The following is a 21062-nucleotide window of genomic DNA, read 5'->3' on the forward strand; positions in this document are numbered from 1 at the left end:
GGAGAATATACTTAGTGTGACCATTTTGTTTCTCAGATGTAAACGTGACACGAGCGACACAGGCCCAAGTTTCGGTGCCGTCTTCTCGACTCGTGTAGGTTTACGTCAGGACTACTGTTGACCTTTCTAACTGCTGACTGGCGCGTGTGCTCGAGCACGCTTTGAGTATGCTGCGACGGCCAAATGCTAATTTGGTTAGTGGCGTGTCAAATGCACAATAAATCCTCAGGATGTTATCCTTTTTTTTTTTTTTTTTTTCCCGCCTGTGACACGATCAGACGACGGCGTGAAAATATGAAAATGCATTTCACATCTTCATATTCCTCGAGCGGCTGTTGGGTGGGAAGGGCGGAATGGATGTGCTGCTTTATGTGCTGTATCTAATTGGATGTGGCAATATGTAATACGATTCTCCGCTATCCATCAATCGGCGTGTTAGACCTGTTTGTACGGACGTGTCAGCGGGGCAGCCTAGCTTGTTATGATGCCTGAGCACCAATTATGAGGTGATTCTCCACTCGGTGTGAGGACGTCGGCGGGATACTTGAGGGGAGGTTCCTAATGAGTGAGCATTGATTGGCCGGATAAGTGCTTGACATGCTAGCGTGAGAAGAAAACAAGGAAAAGACTTAAAAGGTAGTGGATGGACGGCGAGATCTTGCCCAATTAAAATCTGCGTGGATGGAGGTCAGATTTAGTTGTTCAGTCGAACTGACTGGAGCTGTTAAGTGAGCATGGAAAAAAAAAATACAAATGTTTGGTTGCATTGACAGGTCAGAGGTCAGGTGAAGACTAACGTCACTATTTTGCCAGTAAATAAATTGCTTGCCACATGACGCAATTAAGGCCTCACTTAGCGAACATGACGGCCGCTGGTGGTCGTGCGCTTACTACCTGACTGGCTCGTAAATGGGGAGGGGTCCCTCCAAAACAGACAGAGGCGGCCCTCTAATCAGCTGTCAGCCCCGGCGTTCGGCCCCGGCAAACTGGGGCAGCTGGGAAATATACCGAAAGAGAAGGGAGGGTGGGATGCAGAATCATCAACCCCCATTTTTTTCCCCGTGTAACCCCGGACTTGCTCCTTCCTCGCCACCCCCCCGCCTTCCTCCGCCGCTTACTGTCAGGCCAAACACATGATGAATTGCCCTGTCAACGCAATTCATTCAGGGACCAATTAATTCGGCAGAAATGAACTAGAGCCATCAGTCGCTAGAAAACCGTCGGCGAAGCGCCTCTCGTCGGAAAGAAAGCGATACGGGCGCGTGTGCACGGGGCGAAGGCGGCGATGAGAACCGGCGCGTCGGGGGAGTGCGGTGGAAGTTCGTCTGACAGGAATTGGTCATTTAATGCTTTAGCGCACTGGAGACAGCCCCCTGTCATCGAGGAAGCCATGACAGGACTCCCCTGGTACTTTATTTATTAATTATCCAGAGCAGCAAGGGGGCATTTAACTGTCTCACTCTGGGCCCGTCAACTCGACTTCTTGTCATTGAGTCTCCGCAAACAGGTCCTCCAGGAAGCAAGCCCAAGTCAAAGCAGGAGCAGATGTAATTATTCCCGCCCTGGACAAATATTTTTGCTTGCAATCAGTTGTCACGCCGACGCCTCCCAAAACAACTCAACTGGTTTTGTGCTGCTTCAATAACGCCGGGCTTATTACGGAAACTTTCAGTTTAGTTAGTGCGTTCTTTTTTTTTTTTTTAACGACAACAATCCACTTGGTCCTGATGTCTCAACGAGCGATCGTGTTGACCTTTCTTCGTTTGTGATACGCCGACGGGGTCGGGTAAATATTTAATGGAAGCTTTTGTTTGGCATCTCGTGCATCCCGATGTAACAGGAGGATGCCGAGGCGGCAGCAACAGCTGGGATGCAGCTACGGTGACGTGAGGTGTGCCTTCACCATGACGGGAAAAAAAAAAAAAAACGCATCTCACTGGTCACAACATTAAGGACACCTGAATACGCAGTGAATTATTTGAGTCATCTGGATTCTGCAGGTGTACCTAATGTACTGGCTGTTCATCCGGAGACGTCTCCGGCTATAAGACGGCGCGCATAATTAATTAAAAGGGACTAATTAGGAACATGAGAGCAGGTGCCAGGCTATGGGCTGACAGCGCAAACAGGAGGAAGGAGGAGGAGAAGTAAGGAGTGTAACGTGACAAGGAGGAGGGACAAAGCAACTTTCGAGTGTTTTGTCATATGAAACCTCCGAGGAATTGACGTGACAGAGAAACAGTTGACCAGAATACCGCGGTAGGAGGGGTCGGGGGGGGGGGGCTTGTCGGTCCTTTTGTACGAGACTTGAGTTCCCCCAATTTGACGCTGACGCCAACAAGGGATTTTCCTCCTCATTATATGAGCGAGAGTATGTGTGTGTTTTGAAATCGGGGGTGGGTGGGTCACCTCGTGATGGTGAGCACCCCGGGTCAACATGTGATCCTGTTTTTTGTTTATTTCTTATCGCTGCCACACCGGGAAAAATGGATCCGAGTCATTCTTGTCTACCCAATATTTCACAAAGTCCAGCTCCGAAGCGGGCCTACAGCCTATTTCATCACAATTTGCAGCCTAACCACTTACAAATGCGGCATGCGATGATAATAACGAAGCTTGATGTCACTTAGCCTTTCAGGCTAGACTAGCAAAGCCTCGCAGGTCCTCCGAGAGGTGACAGCAGCGAGAGCCGCCTCCCCCTAACAGCATTATAAAGTACTGTAGATCCTATTTGTGTCAGTAGAGCCAAGTGAGGGGAAAATTCAACATCAGCCTATTTATTCATTCACTTAGGCCCGCCGCTTGGCGCGGGTACGGCGCCGTGGAACAAATGCGGTGCGTTTTCAGGGACGGGCTGGAACGTCTTCACTTGGGTTTGATTTTGGGTGGGCAGGTAAAATAGAATCATCTATCAGTAGTAGTGAAATAGAGAAAATAATGAAAAACATTGGAGGCCAGAAAAACAAAACTATCAATTTGATCATTTTACCTGCCCGAACCCTCAAAACAAGAATGTCAAGTTTGCGCAATCAATTACAAGTGACAGGAAATGGAATTCGAAAGGGTGAGGTGGGGAGGGAGTCATTTCCCAGCTAACAACACCACGAGTAATTTAAAGGAACTAAGTGACTCGATTTGTTCTCCCGCTCGACTGTTAATTTGGCCAAATAAAAAAAAAAACAAAAAAAACGCTAATACCGAAGAAGAGATGGAGCCCGAGTTTAATTATCAGGGGATGACTCTGACTGTGCATCATCATTAGTTTGACTAAATAGCGGCGGTCACTGACTCAAGTGGTGGTAAATGGCACAATTAGTGGGCCGAGTGGGGAGAGGTACATTCAATTTGAAAGCCTTCTTTCCCAATCCATCTCTGGTGATCACGAGAAGCGCTGAGCGGTGCGTTTCGACGCTCGCCGACATTAATCAGCTTCATTCCCGAGTAAAACGTCAACGTCGTAATCAAGAAGGAGCCCGGCTCCGGCAAAACGGGACCCCAAAATCTCAACGAAGTGACACTTTGAAACTGTAGCGCCTTCGGAGGTGCCGTTCTTCCATGTTCCGCCCCTTCCGGCGCCCCCTCCGCCGCCCTCGTACCCCCTGGCGCCTCTGCGCTTAATCCCTCACTGCACTCGCTCAGTAACCCCAGCAGGTGCAGCGGGAATCCATAAACACAGCTGGTGCGCCTCAACGTCAAAACGAAAAAAAAAAAGATTCACCTCGCAACCTCACTCTGGCCATTTTTAACCAAAAACATAACATAGGTCTTTTTTTTTTTTTTTAATTCCCACACATAATTGCACCATTGATGACATTCCGCAAAAGTCCAGTAGATGGCGATAATACGCATAGGTAACCTTATAATATCTTCGAAAGAAGAACGTGTATTTAGAAATAAATCTCTTTTCGCTATTTTAATATTTTTGCCTGTCTTGAAAAATAATAATTGTGGTGTGCAACTACTAGAATAATTTCCTCCTGTAGTTGTAACGTTGAGCTTACCTTTCCAAATCATTTCCTTAAGGTGATCCGCTGATCCGCCGGCGTGTTTGCAATGTTCTCCGTGCCTTTGCGTCGCGCCTCGTTAAAGCGTCGCGGCCCCGCGCCTGTCTGCCGCCGTTAGTCTTGATTGGCCGGGAAATTCACTGCCTCCTGTCCGTAATGAGAGTGGACAGAGGTTAGAACAGCTCAATAAAAGAGATAACCAGTCTTTGATCCAAACAGCCATGCAGAACATTCCCGCCGATAGCGGGTCTGAAAATGTCCTGTCAGGAATTTTGGATTTTAAATTACGCCTGATTAACCTGACGCAGGAAGACTTTGGCTGACTTGGGCAGAAAAGAAACATGGCGTGGACAAAGCTTTGTATTTCCAAAAAAAAAGGATAAATCTAACATATACCAAATGATGTATATTTTTAATTAAAACGCAAGTCCTCAGTGTTGAGGGACTTTTTCACACCTGTCATTCACTTCCACATGACGCCGTGCGGAAGTGCGACAACAGACTTTTCTGATCAAGACCAGTGAACAGATTCATGTCTGCAGATGTTTTGCTTGCATGTCAAGAGGAAAAGCGCTGCTAGGAAACGCCGAGGCGTTTCAAACCGGGTACATCCGAATGACGGCGCCATAACAGCGACAACTGCACAAATCTGTAAAATGGAGACGTTCATCTTCCATTTTCAGTCGCCATGTTTGTGCCCTAAAACAAAAGCGTGATTAACACTTTTTTTTTTCTGCGTTTACACAAGCCAACGCGCACCCAATTGGAGCAAGATTACAGTCGTGCTTGAATATTCCCGATAAGTTCAATTACACTCCCTGCAGAATTTATTTAGTCGAGCAAGCTAATGTTAATCAGCATTGTATTGGGGTTAATCTACCCGGTTATTACCAATTTGCTCGGCGCGACGGATGCGAGCGTGACGAAAAGAGGAGGAAAAAAAAAAAAGGCGTAAAAAGGGGTAGCAATCATTTCCCCAATCATGAGCGCGATGGCTTATAGACACTAAATGTTTGAGAGCAAACCATTTTCTCTCCAGCTGGCCTCTTTATAGATCATGAAAATATACTACTTAAATCAAAGGGAGACCCGCAACGGCAGCCCGGGCCCTGCTGTTCAATAATGACTTTTGTATTGGAGATCATCTCGCCAGGCTATCAATCATGTCGGGCATCCACGACTCGAGGGGAGCTAAGAGAAAACACTGACATATAAACTAGCTCCTCCTCGGTATTTTTCCCTAATACATACAAACGGCGGTGTCATACGAGCTTGATACTTTACACTAAAGGGAGTCAATACGGCAAATTGTTCCAAATTCACTGTCTGGCATTTTCGCACTCCCCGGTTCAGATGGAAACGTACAATTGACCCTCATGCGCCTCGCCGGGAACGGCGCAACATTATAACCTGAGGCGACGTGTTGTGGTCCAAATGAGATAAGTTCATTTTGAGCCACCCGGTATTTGTCCCATCGGTCGGGAGGCTATAAAGCTGGAAAGGAGCGGCGGCGGGAGGGGGGTCGAGCTCCACACATGTGCTTGGCCGCCGCCCAAATGTCTGGCCCTGCCTTCTGTGCAGGCGCAGGCACGGAAAGCGGGAGGTTGACAATATTGAGGTACAAATTTCCTCTAATCGGCGTGATGGTCTACAGGCTCCGGAGGGAAGGCGAGCTGCTGCTGCTGCGCGGTGCCAACACACGGCAAGATGGATGCAATGTCAGCAGGTGGGACAGTGGGGGAGGGCTGGAACGGGGGTACGGGCGACGTTTCGAAGGATTCGGGCCCTTTGGTGGACCGCTCATGTGTGCTCTCAGCAGGTCGGCGTTCTGCCCTGGAGAAGGATTCCGGGCAAATAAGGGCTGGCACGAGCAACTTTGACAACTTTCAAGACTGGACAGAGATTAATTGCTAACTTTTGAGTATTATGTAGATTTCCAGTTTCTGATGCAGCATTTAAAACTTTTGTTACACCGTAAAACCACAAATACACAAATTAAGTGTAATTCAAGGTATGGGATGGTACGCTAAAAATCGAGCTACCTGCTTTTTTTATGTCCAAATCAGACAACAACTTGAGTGCTAGCTAACAGTTTAACTCACCCTTCTTGGAAGTGGCGATGAAAAGATAATAAAATATGAATTTGTTCATGAGAGCAATTACTTTCACTTAATGCCCATTTTTCGCGGGGGGATTACGGTCATGAGCGTAAAAGACCCTCCGACTCATCCGAGCGAGAGATGTACGCCATTGCGGCGGCCTTGCGGCTAAACCAATTTAAACATTCATCACATACTTGCTGTCTTGCCGTGATCCTTTCATTACGCCGTCCCAAATTTGAGCCTAAGCTGGGACTCACGGGTCACGAGGAGATGCTCGGAGAACTCGAACTCAAAGCTGTCGATTTAAAGTTTGGAGAAAGTCTTTTTTTTTTTTTTAGGGCACGTGAGAAGTTGCAATGACAACAATGGCGGCCATTGAGAAGCTTGCAAGAAGAAGGCCGCAGTTTTCAAATAGATGATCCAAATAATTATAATTCTTAGAAAGAGTCTTGTTACCATGATGATGTGCTTCTCTTTTTTTTTTTTTAATGGTGGAAAGACACACCACTTCAATCGTGCCGGAGCCCATTCTAGGAAATTTTCCAGCTCCAAATCCGAGCTAAGCGTCTGAGTACACCCGGAGCCATTTTCCGTGCACTTTTGAAACGGGGCAGAACAACACCGAAGTTGACGTGTTAACACGGAAACGAAGCAAGCGGGGAGGACTTGTATGGTCTCAAATGAGCAGTCGGGGGCATTTGCAAGTAACTGGGGGTGGATGAAGAGGAAGAGGAGTAGAAGAAGGAGGGGCTGCTATATCCATAGCAACAGTCAAGTCCCCAGCTGTCATGTTTGGGCTGAGATAGGTGCTGCGAGCCCAGGGACCACTTAACCTCGACTGCATTTCAACTCAGGAAGCAAAGATGCCGCACGGCGCCTCACTTAAAATGCAAACTTTACACCCCCCGCACTTTTTTTGGAATTAACCCAAAGAGCTGTGCAAAGAGGTCTAATTAACCATCAATGCTGTGGGATGTCATTGAAAGGAAAGAAGGGGGGGGGGGGGGAGAAAGGAAAGTAGCAACGATAACATCAAGCTAAGCATATAAACACAATGGATCTCCGGTTTATCATCCCGTGTCCTTGAGAATGTTTGCTTGTTGACATTTATTGTCGCCAGGCTCTATTTTACAACATTAATTAATTCAAGATTTAAATCCATATTAAATCCATGATGCAGTCGGGAAAGCCCCCCCCCCCAACTGTGTATCAAGCTGGCGTGTCAAAATAAAACCCTTAAACATTTCTATAAAACAGTGAAGTAAAGTGCGTCAAATTGTCACGATACATTTTACAACTCTTTCGAGCCAATTACAATTTACTTGATGTGCCGCCAGAGAGGGAGCTTTTATTGTAGAATTTAAAGAAAAGTTCATTTCCAAAGTGTGTAACACAGCCCACTAATTGGCGAGTTGGATTTTTGGAGAAGATATATAATTTTTAAAGACTTTATGAACTCGCATGACACTTCCTGCACAATCGAAACGGGATAAAAATCCACATTTCCATTCGTGGTCTACAGTGATGGCTTTCTCCGGGGGAGTCCATATTGCTCTCGGCAGGCCTGCCAAAATGGTGTCTGTTGTTTTGCAAGGGAAACTGCAGCATTGTCCCCGCACGACGGTCCCCTTCTGGGCGTGAATGGCCGTCTAATCAAGCTCCCACTTTCACCGCAGCTGCTTTACAGCGAGCGGCGGTTCTGACCTCTGAGGCCCCCCCCCCCACTGCCTCCCTCCCTCTGGTCCTTTGGGACCCTTCAACAAGCTTTAGAGGCCAAATGAGGTGTAAGTCTATTAAAAGGGAGTTTGTGTGTAGATCACAGTCCCTCTGGGAGCAGCAGCTTTTTTGCCTTGTCATTCAGGTGCGGCTAATTTCCGTCTGCTCGCCGAGACCCCGCCCAGCGCCAAACCGGGGCCCGCTGCTAGAATTTCAAATGACGAGCGTCTTTTCGCGGAGGAGGCAGGTGATTTATTATTAGACAGCGACGGTGACACAAATAGACGTGGTTTTTAATGGCACGGATTCTCATTCCATCCCGTGATGCGGGTGCCATGTGCACCGATTCATTTACGAGACTCGTAACTAGTGCAAATATCACCGCATGCAAATGAGTTGGGCGGTCGTTCCAAAGAGTCCCTTTTAGGATCCATATTTAGGAGGAACGAGAAGTTCTCAATGACAGTGGCACCTTGTCAGATTAGTTTCATTCATTCTGTGACAGACTTACCAGGACCTCCAACCCCATCAGAGAAGAGATTGTCTGGGATCTCAATAGGTCTCGTCAGGCCAAGAAAATGGTCTTCCAGCTATAATAGAAAGCAGATATGTTCACAGATTTTAAAGGCAAGCAGATTTGCCTGAATTTTAACATTGTCACAAATGGCTAAGTCACACCTTGGTCCCTTGTCACGATGTCTACACAGCTTGCAGCTACTCGGGGCATGAATTGTTTTGATATCTGGGGGACTGCTATGATATGCCGTGATGTACGAGCCCCTTCTTTTTGGGCCGAGGAGCATCTTTTCCCGATCAAGCGGTGACAGAGTTTGTCAGGAGGGGAACGGGGTCAGCGGTGCAGCATTAACCTCGGGGAGGCCATCTCTGTGCTGTGCATTAGTCACACTGGGGATGGGGGGGCCGGTGGGGGCGGTGGGACGATGGGCCGCTTCGTAATAGATTATTGACTGGCGGGCAGCGGCCTGCGCCGCGCCATGTGGTCCTAAACCTGCGCTGACCTCTTCATAGCCAATGCAGGGAAAGGCCCACCTGCAGAAAAGTCAAGCCAAGGAGGGTTTTTTTTTTGTATGCGTTATTAGGTAGGAAAAAAAAAGAGCATATTCACGAATGGCAATAAAATGGCAGTCGCGGGCTCATCAAATGCAAAGTGCTGAGGGGGGAGGAAAAAAAAAACCCAACAAAAAAAAAAACAATTGCTTCCACCAACTTAGACTAGCTAATTAAAAAGGCAGGCAATTTCTCTCCAACAGTCACACTCAGGATCTTTAATTGAAATCAAAATGAACGGCGCTCGGAAGGAAAACGGGGAGCGTGCTGGTGGAGGAGGTGGTGCCATTTTACTGGTCTCACTGGAAAATAGCCTTTTATTATAATTAGATTTTTTAGCGAAAAAAAAACATAAGATGGGGATATGTCAGTCTGAGAAAAATCAGGGTTGGGTATGTCCAGTTCACATTGGGTACAGTTTGAGAACAAAATGTTTTTTTCTATAAACGGGTGCACATTTAAAATGTAAGTGATTTTTTTCTGAGGAATAAAAAAATGCCTTGGACACATTTCGCGTATTTCCTACATGCCAGTTCCACGTGTGCCTTCCCTTTGGCTCAGTAATTCATCTCCGAGCACCAATTTACCCCCCATCGTCAGCCCTGTATGGACGCGATGCTGAATTTCAAATGAGCCAATCTCTAAAAAAGTACCGTTGCTATTCTCGGACCTGTTTGTTTGCCTTCCGTCAACAATTAACCCTTTAGGCGAGTAACGTCCGTATGTCGTCTTTTGGAGAGCGTTCCCGGGAACGTCCTTGAGTGGGAAAGTCACGTTGTTTTGGGGTCAGGTTGTTTTCTCAGTGGCTCCATATTAAGCGTTCGCGTCATTAATTGATGTAATCGGTTTACATCGGGTTTTACTGTTACTGTTGAAAGCCTGACACGATTTAGACGATTCAAATGGAGCTTGAAACGTTTCATTTGATAATCGATCGCCTGGATTAATTTTGACAGCTCTACAGATAACCACAACTTCACCGCTCTAATATTTTTGAAGATTTCTGTATTCTATATAAATAGTGGGTCTAAGAAAAATGAACCTTGTGTTGACTCGAAGAACTACTTTAATGATCTTGATATAGTGGTCTTCAAGACACGGCAAACCTGTCAACGTGTGCACGCGCACACAAAAAAGGGATTGGGAATACGAGGCTATCAGCGAGCCGCACGTGACATTGACTGGTGGAGGTCTTCACTGTTTAAGTGTGTGTGTGTGTGTGGGGGGGGGGGGGGGGGGTGCCTGCTGAGGTTTCCCTCCTCCGCCAGCAGGCCTATAAGAGTGGTAAGTGGCAGTGATGAGACACTGTCCCCTGTGCCTCCTTCGGCTGCCATTCCCTTTAAATTGAAACGGAGTCCTGCAAATAAATGCCACATTCGGAGCCGGGGGAAGGTTGCGGAGAGGCGAGTACGACGCCTGAAAGTTGCATTTCGTATAAGCACCCGTCGGGGAATTGGCTTTGACTCGCTCTGTTTTTTGTTGTTTATATGATGAAGGAACAGGGCTGGCTTTTTATGTCGCGTGGTAAGGGCGAGCTGCTCCAGTCAAAAAGTATCAAATCTCGCAACGTACTCTCTCCTCCGAGTATCAACACGCATTAGTTTTACTCCCTGCTCATTAGCTTTAAATGGCGTGTCTCTCTTTAAGATTAATTGAAGCCGGGATAAGAGAAGATGGCTCCCAAGTGCATCCCGCTGTTTGTTATTCCCGTCGCCGTGGAAAAAAAAAAAAGTGGTAACAGTAAATTCTCCGAGTTGTTGTTGTTAAACTGGCGGAATTACCATATGTGTGCCATTTCCATAGAGTGACATCGCGCCCAACAACCCCCTCCTGGATCAAATGGGGACTATTGATCCTGCAGCACTCCATTTCAAGTTAATTGTGCTTGAAATGAGGTGCACATACTCAAGCATACCTGCGCCTGGAAGGTTTTATTTATTTATATTTGTCAGGGAACCCCCCCTGTGACAGATAAACAGAAAATATTCAATTCACTCAATTTTGATAAAGAAAAATCAGGGGCTGTTTCATTTCGATTGTATCAACCTTTTTCGGAAACCCTTAAAAATTCTGGGTTAAAAACCCAACAAACCAGAGTAGTAAAAATTTTTTAAAAAATACAGCTGGTTCATGAAGCAAATTTGAAGCTTCATTTTACCATCTCTACTTACAGAGCAAATTTAGAAATGTTTCAGCATTTAATTTCACAAAATTAAAAATGAATGACAGTACGAGTATGTTCTCTTTAAAATGTTGAACCCAAAATGTAGTGTAAATAAAATTTTATCGCAGAAATTATACCCAAATCTTCTCTGACGTCAAATAAGATACCCGCTTGCAAACCTGTCTGTTTCGGAGGCGATTCTTCAATAATCGTATATATAAATAAGTGCAAACGCTGTAATGGACCGCATTAAAGTGGCGGGCACACACACACGGAGGCAGGATTTAATTTGCATGCCAGATTAGCTTGCTCTCAGGTCGGGCCGGTGCCCGAGGGCAGCCTGTTCATTAATAGCATCTAGTCTCTTTATATGCATTAAGTCAATTGAGCCCATACATAAACTGATTTCAGCAACGCTGTGTAAATGTTGAACCGCGCTCCCTTAAGTGCACCGCCGGTGTTATTTGTCGTGGTGGAGGAGCTCGTCTAAGCACCCCATAAATAAACACGATATGATACGACAGGGGGAGGGTTGTGGCTTTGTTTCTAATATTTATAAAATCCGAGTGGCTGCTTCACTGTAAAGGCGCCATTTTGCTCCGGTTATCTTTTTCTTTTTTTTTTTCTCCAAACCTCCCTGACAGTGCAAAAACAATGCAAAGATCTCATCATGCAAGTTGATTTCAAGCCTTAAAAGTGTCCTATAGTGATTTGAGTGTACGTCACTTTTTGTGAGGGCTTTCCAAAACACACAATTGAAGGAAAATCCAATCCCCGGTGGAGGATTTGGACACTTATATAATCCCCCAATTATATTTTGCTCTCTCGTGAAAGCTCAGTGGCCTCCCTTGTGTTTATATGACTCACAAATATCTAACGCTGAACTGTGTTGCACACCAGTGCGGCGGCCTCATGACTGCAGAAGAGGTTCTTTTACTTTCTGCCCGACTGCATACGGCATAATGGGAGGGTTGGGGGGGGTGGGGGGTTGGTTGGCTTAACGCGGCGCACAAAGTCTTGACAAAGCCCCGGTGGCCTGCTGAGGAGACCGGGGTGCATCTGTGGAAACTCATTTTCAAGAGCACTCGGCATGCTTTTAAAGCTGTCTAATGGAAGCGCCCTGAAGCTTCCTCCAAACTGAAGTAAATTTGGTAAGCAGAAGTTAGGAACAAGAACTTCAAGTGTTGGTTAGCACAGCACCAGTCTGAGATGACGAGGTTAATGACGTACCTAATCTGACAATGCTGGATTTTTGTTTAAGTCACACTCCAATTTAATAATAAATAGGGATCAGGTAGACCACACCTCCCAAAAAAAAAAAAACCTGACGGCTCAGATCTTAGTGGTCTCCATTGAGGGGCCAATCAACATGTATTGATCATCCTTCAGCTCGGGGAAGGTGATTTAGGGACTCAGTTTGCAATACAACTTTTACACAGATTCAATTACAATCAGCTAGCTTGTGAACAATGACGCTAACTATGGACCACCCTGGCCATAAATTTTCTACTTGGCTTGACTTAGATTTCCCCATTACGTACCTGTGGGAGCTTCTGCAAAACAGCCATGCCATGGAATATCGTTTCTTTTATTATATTAAGAAATAGCTGAAGGAGAGCCGTTTAAGCTGTGGGAAAGAGAGAAAAGAAACCTGGTTTGTTTCTTGGAGGTCTTTTCATCTGAGTTAGGTCATTCTAGCATCAACACGTACCTGAGGCTTTCACCATTGTTGAATGGATTTGGGTTGAAGGTGAAACGTCTCCAAGAAGTCCAACTTCTATTCCGCCGTACTATCTCAGATGGAAGAGAATCTAGACGGATGGTGCAGAAAGATGTAACGCGCAGCTAACAGACGTCCATATCTCAAGTCCCGATGATCCACTCGGGTCTTACCTGCTGTCCATTGTTGGTGAAGGGCTTTCAGGGGCTCGAAGCTGTGGACGGTAGTTGATCCGCTGAGGATATCAGCTGTTGAGGGAAGGCCACCGCATGAGCAGATGAGAGCGGGATTTTGCACTTCCACTTGGAATCTCCTCAAATCCAGAGGTGAGCAAGATCGCTCTGATTCAGGAAGCTCTTTCCCAGGATGACCTTTAGCCGCTGCTACAATTCCATATAGGAAACTTTGTTAGAAAGCATGATGGGAAAGGTCGTAACCTCCCACCCGTGCGCTAAAGTCGCTCACTTAATGAAGTAACCACAAATTGGGCCGAGAACTAATTTGGACTGGCGTCTCCTGGACCTTCTTGGCCTGTGGAGATGTGTTTCATTTTGTCTTATCAGCGACTCCGTCGTGTGGATTTCCGCACGGACGCCTCCGTCTCCCTCGAGCGCCCCGTTAATGGAAACTTTGTTAATGTCATTAAGGCTCAGGTGGAAAGCCATTGTGTTGTCTTTTGTGCTTTTGGAGCTCAACGTTTCTTGGAGGTGCCGTATAAAATGCCAAATACTGCTTTTAGATTTTGTTGATTGCCGCACAGTAAATTTTAAAAGGAGGAGCTGCAATTAAAAAGAAAGCTTTGAGTGGGTTTATCTTGAAAGTGGATGATGAAAGCATTACAAGTACTGTGATTATGGTTCATCGCTGCCCTCTGCTGGTAGTAGGACAACAATTCAAGTCGATTCTCAGTATTTAGAATGATTTGGTACAAAAACAAAGGTGGTTGAGTGTGTAGAATTTCATTTCATTTCTAATGCTATGATGAATGTAATCAGGATTTGTTTCAACCCAACAAGAAGTGCATAATTAAAAGAAAAGAACTAATTATTTGCATTGCCTTGTTTATCAAGAACAAGTGTATCAGTGCCTGTTACCTTTTGGAATCAGGAAGATTTTTTTACCCCAACACAAAAAAGCTCATCGAATGGGTTCATCCAATTAGCCTAAATATTGTCTAGTATTTTTTTGTGTATGTGTAAAAAGGACTTATTCTTATATTGCATTCTTGATATGTGTGTATTGAATATTTCTAAGCATTTCTAAGAATTCTAATTATTTCAGTGGTTGTCAATTATATCATGACTGTATTTATTGTTTTTATTTTTTTCAAACACGCTGGATAGTTACAAAATCTAATTTTAAATAGTATACAAACAAATATATATACAATATACATACAAAACGTTTTGCGCATCAAAATTCTCTGAACATAAAACACATTGGTTGTCAAGTGTGTGTCAGAAGCCATTTTAGACAGTCAAAAATTGGAAGGAAGTCATTTGTTTAAAGGCACAAAAAGGTGAAATCGTGGTGAAATCAACTTTTACATGTTAACCAAACGATCCAATCAGATTGGTTCGTTTACAACAGTTTTTACGCTTTTGGTGCCTTCAAATGTGAACAATTTTGTGGATGTGGTTTTATACCTGAATATTGACATAAGGGCCAGAGTGCACAACGAGTGAAAGGCTCCCAGGTGGTGGAGGAATGTCCACAAGCACGTTGCGCTTGCGTAGAGGCTCCAGGCTGGACTCGGTTACATGGCGGCAGTGTTTCACCTTCAAGGACTGCAGCTTGGGGCAGTATTCAGTAACTGTCCTGCGAAGGGCAGTATACTTCCAGATTACACTGGCGGAAAATATTGCAGGGCAACCAGTCAATGAAATAAATAATAAAAAAATAATAATACCTGATTGCTTGGTCCCTAACCCGCAGGCAGCAACTCAGGTCCAGATGCTCGAGGCCCCTGCAGTTTTTGGCGACCTCCTCCACTGCCTCACCTGTGATACTTTCATTGACAGCCAAAGACAGAAAGGCTAACCGCACACACTTCTTGGCCAGGTAGCAGATGGAGTCATCCTTCAGCCGGCAGCAGCCGCTGAGGTCGAGCGAGCGCAACTCCCCGCAGTGGTCGGCCAGGCTGCGCAGGGACGGGCCATCTACAAATTCACAGCGGGCCACAGCGAGGTGCCGTAGGTGTAAGCAAGTCAAAGACAAGGCCGCCAGTGAGTGGCGGGTAAGGCCCACGCAGTCGCTCAAGTCCACTGTCAGCAGACGCCGGTTCCGGCTGATCACAGGGAGCAGCTCTTCGTCCGTCAGCCAGGAGGAGCAGCTCTCAAGTGACAGCTTGAGGAGACCAGTGTTGTCCTTCACCAGAGAGCGAAAGGCCTCCTTTGGAACGCAAGGTCCAACCTGTGCAAAAATAATGGGTTCAGTTTGTAAAATAATATTTAATAAAGAATGGCTTATTATTCTTGTTAGCCTTGTTTGTTTTTACGTCATCTACAAAAACGTTTGTCCAGCCCTGATGGACAGTCACATGAGAAAGAGAGAAAGGGGAAAAAATATGACTACTTACTAGCTCAAGACTCGTACTTTTGGCAAAGAAGAGTCCAATGAGCATGTGGAATTCCTTGCTCACTCTTTGCAAGGCCACAAGCTGTCTTAAAGGTAAATAGGATAAAATATGTGCAATCAGTACGTCCTCCCATGGTAACGTGAAAAGGCGACACCTGCTGGAGACAAAGTGACTTGTTGTAGCTGACCATTGAATTACAGAAAAATAGAACTAATACTGCTCAATACAGTTAAACAAAAACTTCATTACAGGTACAGGTACTTTGATACTGTAATGAAGTTACGTACCTGTGCTTTGCCTGAACATTTATTTTGTTTTCAATTTTTTTTTTAGCCAGGTGTTGTTAATTATGTCGTACTTTCGCCGTCTACAGAATTACGCTAGTTACTTCAATGTAAACGATAAAGACGTGTGTCAAATTGACGTGCTAAAATAATTGAAATAGTGCAAATAATTTATTCTCTTACGTTGTGTTTTCTACCTCGTCTTCCATTCCAAACAGAATGATATCTGTTTTAAATCAAGGAACACGGACGAACCTCTTCACCGTTTCCGCCAGTTTCTTCTTCGGTTGTTGGCGTATTAGCGCCACCTGCAGTTCGGGCCCCAACATTACCACGGTCTTAAGGAGCCCTTTTGCTTTTCACTTCTCACTCTTTAACAGTTTAATTTCTCGAACTATTCCACGATTTCCATTGAAACAGCTCAAACATACTTTGATAAATTTAAAAAAGGTGAATTTATTTCTTGTATGCCATTCCTATCAACAGCAGACACAGGAAAACATTTTTTTTATTTTATTCTATATTATTATTCCCACAACTTTATATATTATAAAACCCACAAGTGACTTTCAAATTATAGACCTGGTTGAAGGATGCATGCTTCCACTAAATCATAGACCTGTGTTTTTATTATAATGACTTTTCGACCTCATTAATCAAACAAAGTTTTACTTCAAACTACTTAGCACTTGCATGTCAAAGAGCATGATAGTGTTAATGCTTAATGCACTTAATGCCCTACTCACTACCCGACCTTTCACCCTATGTAAGCAGCCTTAAAACAGCAACGCAAATTGCTCCCAGATTATTGGCCGTTACATGGACCCACCTGTTAGTTTGTAAAAGCATTAGTAGAAGACACTTACACTGTCACTTCCCCTCAAGCCTTTAAACAGACAAATGGACAGAGAAAACAACAACTACAACAATATTTACTCTCCTGGCGATTACCTGACTCCAGTTGTCGCCGGTGCATCAGGATTTAACTCATTCTTCTAAACATTTATCGAATTCCATCCAATGTTTGACAGGAAAATAATCCCTGAGAGCAGATGTACTTTGAGGACACGATGTGGGGTATCTAGAAGAAGAAAAGGAGAAAAAAAAACATTGCAAGTTGAACTTCAACCTTCACAGCCAGCAGAATATACATACCAATATGTTTATTTTTAGCAATAGAAGCAGAAATGGATTCCGTCATAAAGAACAAAACACACTTTTATGAGGTACATTGGCAACATTCCTTTATGAGGATGACAATGATTGGTATTGTGTGACACTTTTTTGGATCTAAAAAGTCCACACACACCCGTGTTTCCTAATTGTTATCATTCAAACGTCGGCCATCAACATTTCAACGCTGACCAAATTGCAGCCAGCTGCCCGATTGGCTTCCTCTCCGACTAAGAGCCAAAGACTCCCTACCGAGGACAAGCAGCTGAGAGGAAGAACCGTGTCATCGAGCCATCAGTGAGCCATCAGGGGATCTTCTTGTAAACGAGGTTTTCCCTCTTTGTCATCTGTCCTGTCTCTTCAAAACTGGACACATGACAAGTTATATTGTATTTCCCAAATGCTCTTCGGAAAAATGTTTTGGCCAAAGGAGGTTTTCCCAAAGATAGTTAGCATTAGCTAGCCGTACCATTGACAAGTAAAATTTGTATTTGCAAATATAATGCTTGATATTTGATATTTATTGATCTGGAATGACGAGAGGTCTTTGTGATTACAAGGCTCAAAGGTCAATTCATTCAAATGAATGGAGGCAGTTCGAATGTGAGGTGTCGACGGAGCTTGGTGTGAAAATGTGACCATTTGGCCTGAAGAGTGTTAGCAACCACACACCTATATAACAGAGCGCAATCACACCCAAGGCATTTGCTGAAAGCCTGGCCGTCACGCAAACTGGAGCAGAAGCAAAAAATAATCAAAGAAGAGTAGTTGGGAGAAGTTCTGCTGCTAAAGCTCAGTTGAAGAGCACATGATGCTTGGAGTGGACGTGTACCCCAGTTTAACTTTGGGCCCTCAGAGGATTGGAGACCGCTTCTATAGAGGTGAGAGGCTCATTCAAACCCACATGACTCACTTTTGTGTACTTCTTCATCTTCAAATCAACTTTAAATTGCACAAGCAGCCAGTAGAGGGAGCCAGAATAGAGTTATGTGCTCCCTCTTTCACATTCCAGTTGGGCTTATTCCCAACGTTTCTCCGCATTTCTTAAAGATCGGGAGCCCGCCGCCCACATGCCGCTGTTCCCGTCGACGTGTGACCGGGTGGCCAAAGCCCCGCCGCCCGCGAGGCTTTTGGCGCCCCCGCCTGTCCTCCACGGCGAGCCCACGGCCCAAGCGCAAAAAGACGACGTGAAGATGGACCTGGAGAACTCGTCCCTTTGGAAGCAGTTCAGCTCAGTGGGAACGGAGATGATCATCACCAAAAAGGGAAGGTGAGTCAGTGACATCATTGAATCGTATCTGAACTTTGACCTAACCTCCATCTTCCCTTCACCCAAGACGAATGTTTCCAGGTATGAAGTTAAAGGTGTCGGGCCTGAACCCATCTCTACGCTACATCCTCCTCCTGGACATCATCCCAATGGACAGCTCCCGCTATCGCTTCCAAGGAGGTGGATGGCAGGCGGTGGGCGGGGCCGAAGACAGGCTGCCGGACCGTGTCTTCATCCACCCGGATTCCCCCGCCACTGGAGCTCACTGGCAGAGCCGCATCGTTTCCTTTCACTACGCCAAGCTCACCAACAACACACTCGACACGCATGGACATGTAAGTAGAGCACAACTGTCCGGGAATTTTCTTATCTCAGACACTACAGTATTTTCTTTATGCTATGAAACATGATCTGTCCGTCTTTCCAGATCATCCTCCACTCACTTCATCGCTACCAGCCGAGAGTGCACGTGATCGAGGCCCGGGACATGCTGAGTTGGGGCGGAGGGCAGCACTCCTTCGTCTTCCCCGAGACCCAGTTTATCACAGTCACTGCCTACCAGAACAGCAAGGTAGGTTCTCACCACGCTAACCTTTATTGCTAACTGTTGTTTTCATCTTCATATTTTTTTTTGGGGGGGGGAATTGCAGATTACAGAGTTGAAGATCATCTCCAACCCTTTTGCCAAAGGATTCCGGGAGGAAGGCATGAATAGCAAAAAGTAATTCACGATAAAGCCACGCTTATTTCTTGTCCGCACATATGTTCTGTTTCAAATTATTTTTTTTTTCCTAGACAAAGAGATGCAAGACAGAAGCGGAAATTAGCAGACATGTCGGAAAGTGTGCCTATAGGTCAGTTGGCAGACTCAAACCTTATGGGTCCCAGGGACCCCTTTAACACCTACTGATGTATATCAAGCATTCCTCATAACTTCCACAGGGAACTGCGATCCATGTGACTCCACTCAGCACCATCCCAACATAACCGGAGCAGACCTGCAGGCCCTCGCGTTGGCCTCTCTGCCCCGAATGACCGCCGACCCCTCATGTAGGTTCCAGGACACCCTCGTCCCGGAACAGCCTCTGGACCTCGACGAGGCCTTCATGGCCTCCCAGATTCCAGACATAAGCGAGGTCACAAATACTATAATTGAAAGGTAAGTACAAGCAGCAAATATTAGAATTGAAGTTGCATCAGCATGTAATGGGTCATGTCTGCTCCCCTCGCAGTTCTGACTCCCTGAGCGAGGCAGCCTTCACCACATCCTTCCAGGCAACTCAGACCAGCTCACCCTCCTTCGTTCCTCTCCCTCAGCCCTCCCCCTTCCCGTCCAACCCATCCGAACCTCCCGGTGACTACCCCACCGTCCTCTCCTCCTCTCCCACCCTTTCCTCCACCACCTCGCCGTCTTTGCAGCAGACAGCCTTCACCTTCCCCACCCCACCGTCATCCTCTTCTTCACCCTCCTATCAAGCCAACCCGGAGCTCGACACCTGTTTTCCTCCGTGTCAATCTCAGGAGCAAATGTCCCTTCTCATACAACAAGATAACATTTCCAGCGGCCGCAATTCACCCGCTAAGCAAACTTCGGAAGCCTTCTTCACTTCAATTCCTGAGCCCCATCCCCCTCTGGGTGCCCCCCCGGCCCCTTTTGCTTTCCCAGCCCCCATGCAGAACCTGTCCTTCCCAAGTCAGGCTCTTCACCTCTCCAATCTGGCCCAGCAAAATCAAGCCCCGAGTTTTTCAGCCACCTTCCCCCACCACTCATCTTCCTCCCTGCCTTTCCAAACCTCTTGCTTCCCCTCCACGCCTCACCCTCAAAACCTAAACAACATGGCCCCCTCGTACCCCTCGGTGGAGCTGGGTGGAATCCCCCAGTTCTCCCCTGCCGGCCCCTACCGCTCGGACGTGATGCTGCACCACCCCTCTCTGCTCCAGCAACGTGAGCCACCCCTCCCCATCCCTCCCGCTACCCCAACCATCTACCCACCCTTCACCTCCTACCCGCTCCGGCTCCACCAAGACCCTCACCCATCTCTCAGCATCCCCCTCCGGCCACTATATAGACATCAGCATCCCCACACCCAAGGGTCCTTCCTGGATGTGAACACCGGGGCTGTGTTCTAAAACAAAAAGGACATTTTGATGGTGAATTGTTTTTGGCTTGATGGCTCTTTTAGCCATAAAAATAATGTAATAGGCATTGTGACGTAGAAAAATGATTTGTAAATAGTACTTTGGATGAAATAGCCATTGCAGAACATGGAATTAAAAATATGAGTCATCTTTTTTTTTTTGTATGACTGCACAGTAAAAAGGTACATTACATTAGCTAGCTAGCAAGCTAACAATACAGATGAATAGATAGATGCATTGACTCGTCAATATTTTTAGGCCACTAGAATAAGAAATACCAAACTGCCATTGCAGCGTCTATGATGCGATGCTCCTTAATGCATCGTAACAAGCTGCTACTGTGATGTAAAAAAATAAATAAAAATTAACAGAACTCGAAATCATGCCTGCCCCCGTCACGCTCCAGAAAATTGAGTAAGTCCCTTCACAGAAATGACGAGGCTGCAATGTTAATCATTTCAAGTGACACCCTCTCAATATATAACTCAACCTAAATTCCGTGTGTTGACAATTAACCCTAAATTTGTGCTCCTAAAAAGTTTAGAGAAAAAAAAACAAATGCAAGGTTCATGCGACGGCTGACCTACTTTTGCAGCATTGGTAAAAAAACTTGAAAAAAAAAGTTTATTCAATGGTTACGCAAACGCTTGTTGATCCAAAAGATATATTTGCTTCTAAAATTGATATTTGTTATACATGAATAATAATAAGCACGTTACCCAAGGGTCTGCGTTTTGGTCAATGCCAAGGGTCAACTTGTTGTTTGCTCTAATTTTCACTGTCACTCATTAACCAGGAGGAGGGGGGAAAGATTACTTTTTTGGGTCAGATTGGCTTGGAAAAT

At 45.7% G+C, this 21062-nt stretch overlaps 2 protein-coding genes across 13 annotated transcripts in view; one reads left to right on the top strand and one right to left on the bottom strand.

Annotated features, from left to right (window-relative positions):
- The window catches only part of fbxl15 (F-box and leucine-rich repeat protein 15), a 79220-nt gene extending 62503 nt beyond the window's left edge, over positions 1 to 16717 (bottom strand). For 7 of the 12 annotated variants that reach the window (XM_049758335.2, XM_068649500.1, XM_049758332.2 and 4 more), the window contains exons 1-9: positions 15820 to 16054; positions 15353 to 15509; positions 14684 to 15186; positions 14421 to 14592; positions 12948 to 13157; positions 12766 to 12865; positions 12596 to 12681; positions 8334 to 8412; positions 4002 to 4151 (exon numbers count right to left, since the gene is read on the bottom strand). In XM_049758335.2, the coding sequence (XP_049614292.1) occupies positions 13089 to 13157; positions 14421 to 14592; positions 14684 to 15186; positions 15353 to 15509; positions 15820 to 15845 (927 nt within the window). In that variant the 5' untranslated portion in view covers positions 15846 to 16054 and the 3' untranslated portion in view covers positions 4002 to 4151; positions 8334 to 8412; positions 12596 to 12681; positions 12766 to 12865; positions 12948 to 13088. Of the gene's footprint in view, positions 1 to 4001; positions 4152 to 4457; positions 4704 to 8333; positions 8413 to 10112; positions 10853 to 12595; positions 12682 to 12765; positions 12866 to 12947; positions 13158 to 14420; positions 14593 to 14683; positions 15187 to 15352; positions 15510 to 15639; positions 15740 to 15819; positions 16055 to 16587 lie in introns of those variants that run through there. The other 5 variants (XM_049758341.2, XM_049758342.2, XM_049758340.2 and 2 more) reach the window with 5 other exon arrangements.
- Positions 16718 to 17551: 834 nt separating this feature from the next.
- On the top strand, positions 17552 to 21008 carry tbx6 (T-box transcription factor 6). Its single transcript, XM_049758301.2, has 8 exons — positions 17552 to 17690; positions 17860 to 18079; positions 18147 to 18414; positions 18507 to 18650; positions 18730 to 18800; positions 18875 to 18933; positions 19022 to 19238; positions 19312 to 21008. Exons 1-8 carry the CDS (start codon positions 17618 to 17620, stop codon positions 20207 to 20209), a joined length of 1950 nt encoding a protein of 649 aa, XP_049614258.1. The 5' UTR covers positions 17552 to 17617; the 3' UTR covers positions 20210 to 21008.
- The last annotated feature ends 54 nt before the right edge of the window (positions 21009 to 21062 follow it).

This window comes from Syngnathus scovelli, chromosome 21, assembly GCF_024217435.2.
Source record: "Syngnathus scovelli strain Florida chromosome 21, RoL_Ssco_1.2, whole genome shotgun sequence".
NCBI lineage: Eukaryota > Metazoa > Chordata > Actinopteri > Syngnathiformes > Syngnathidae > Syngnathus > Syngnathus scovelli.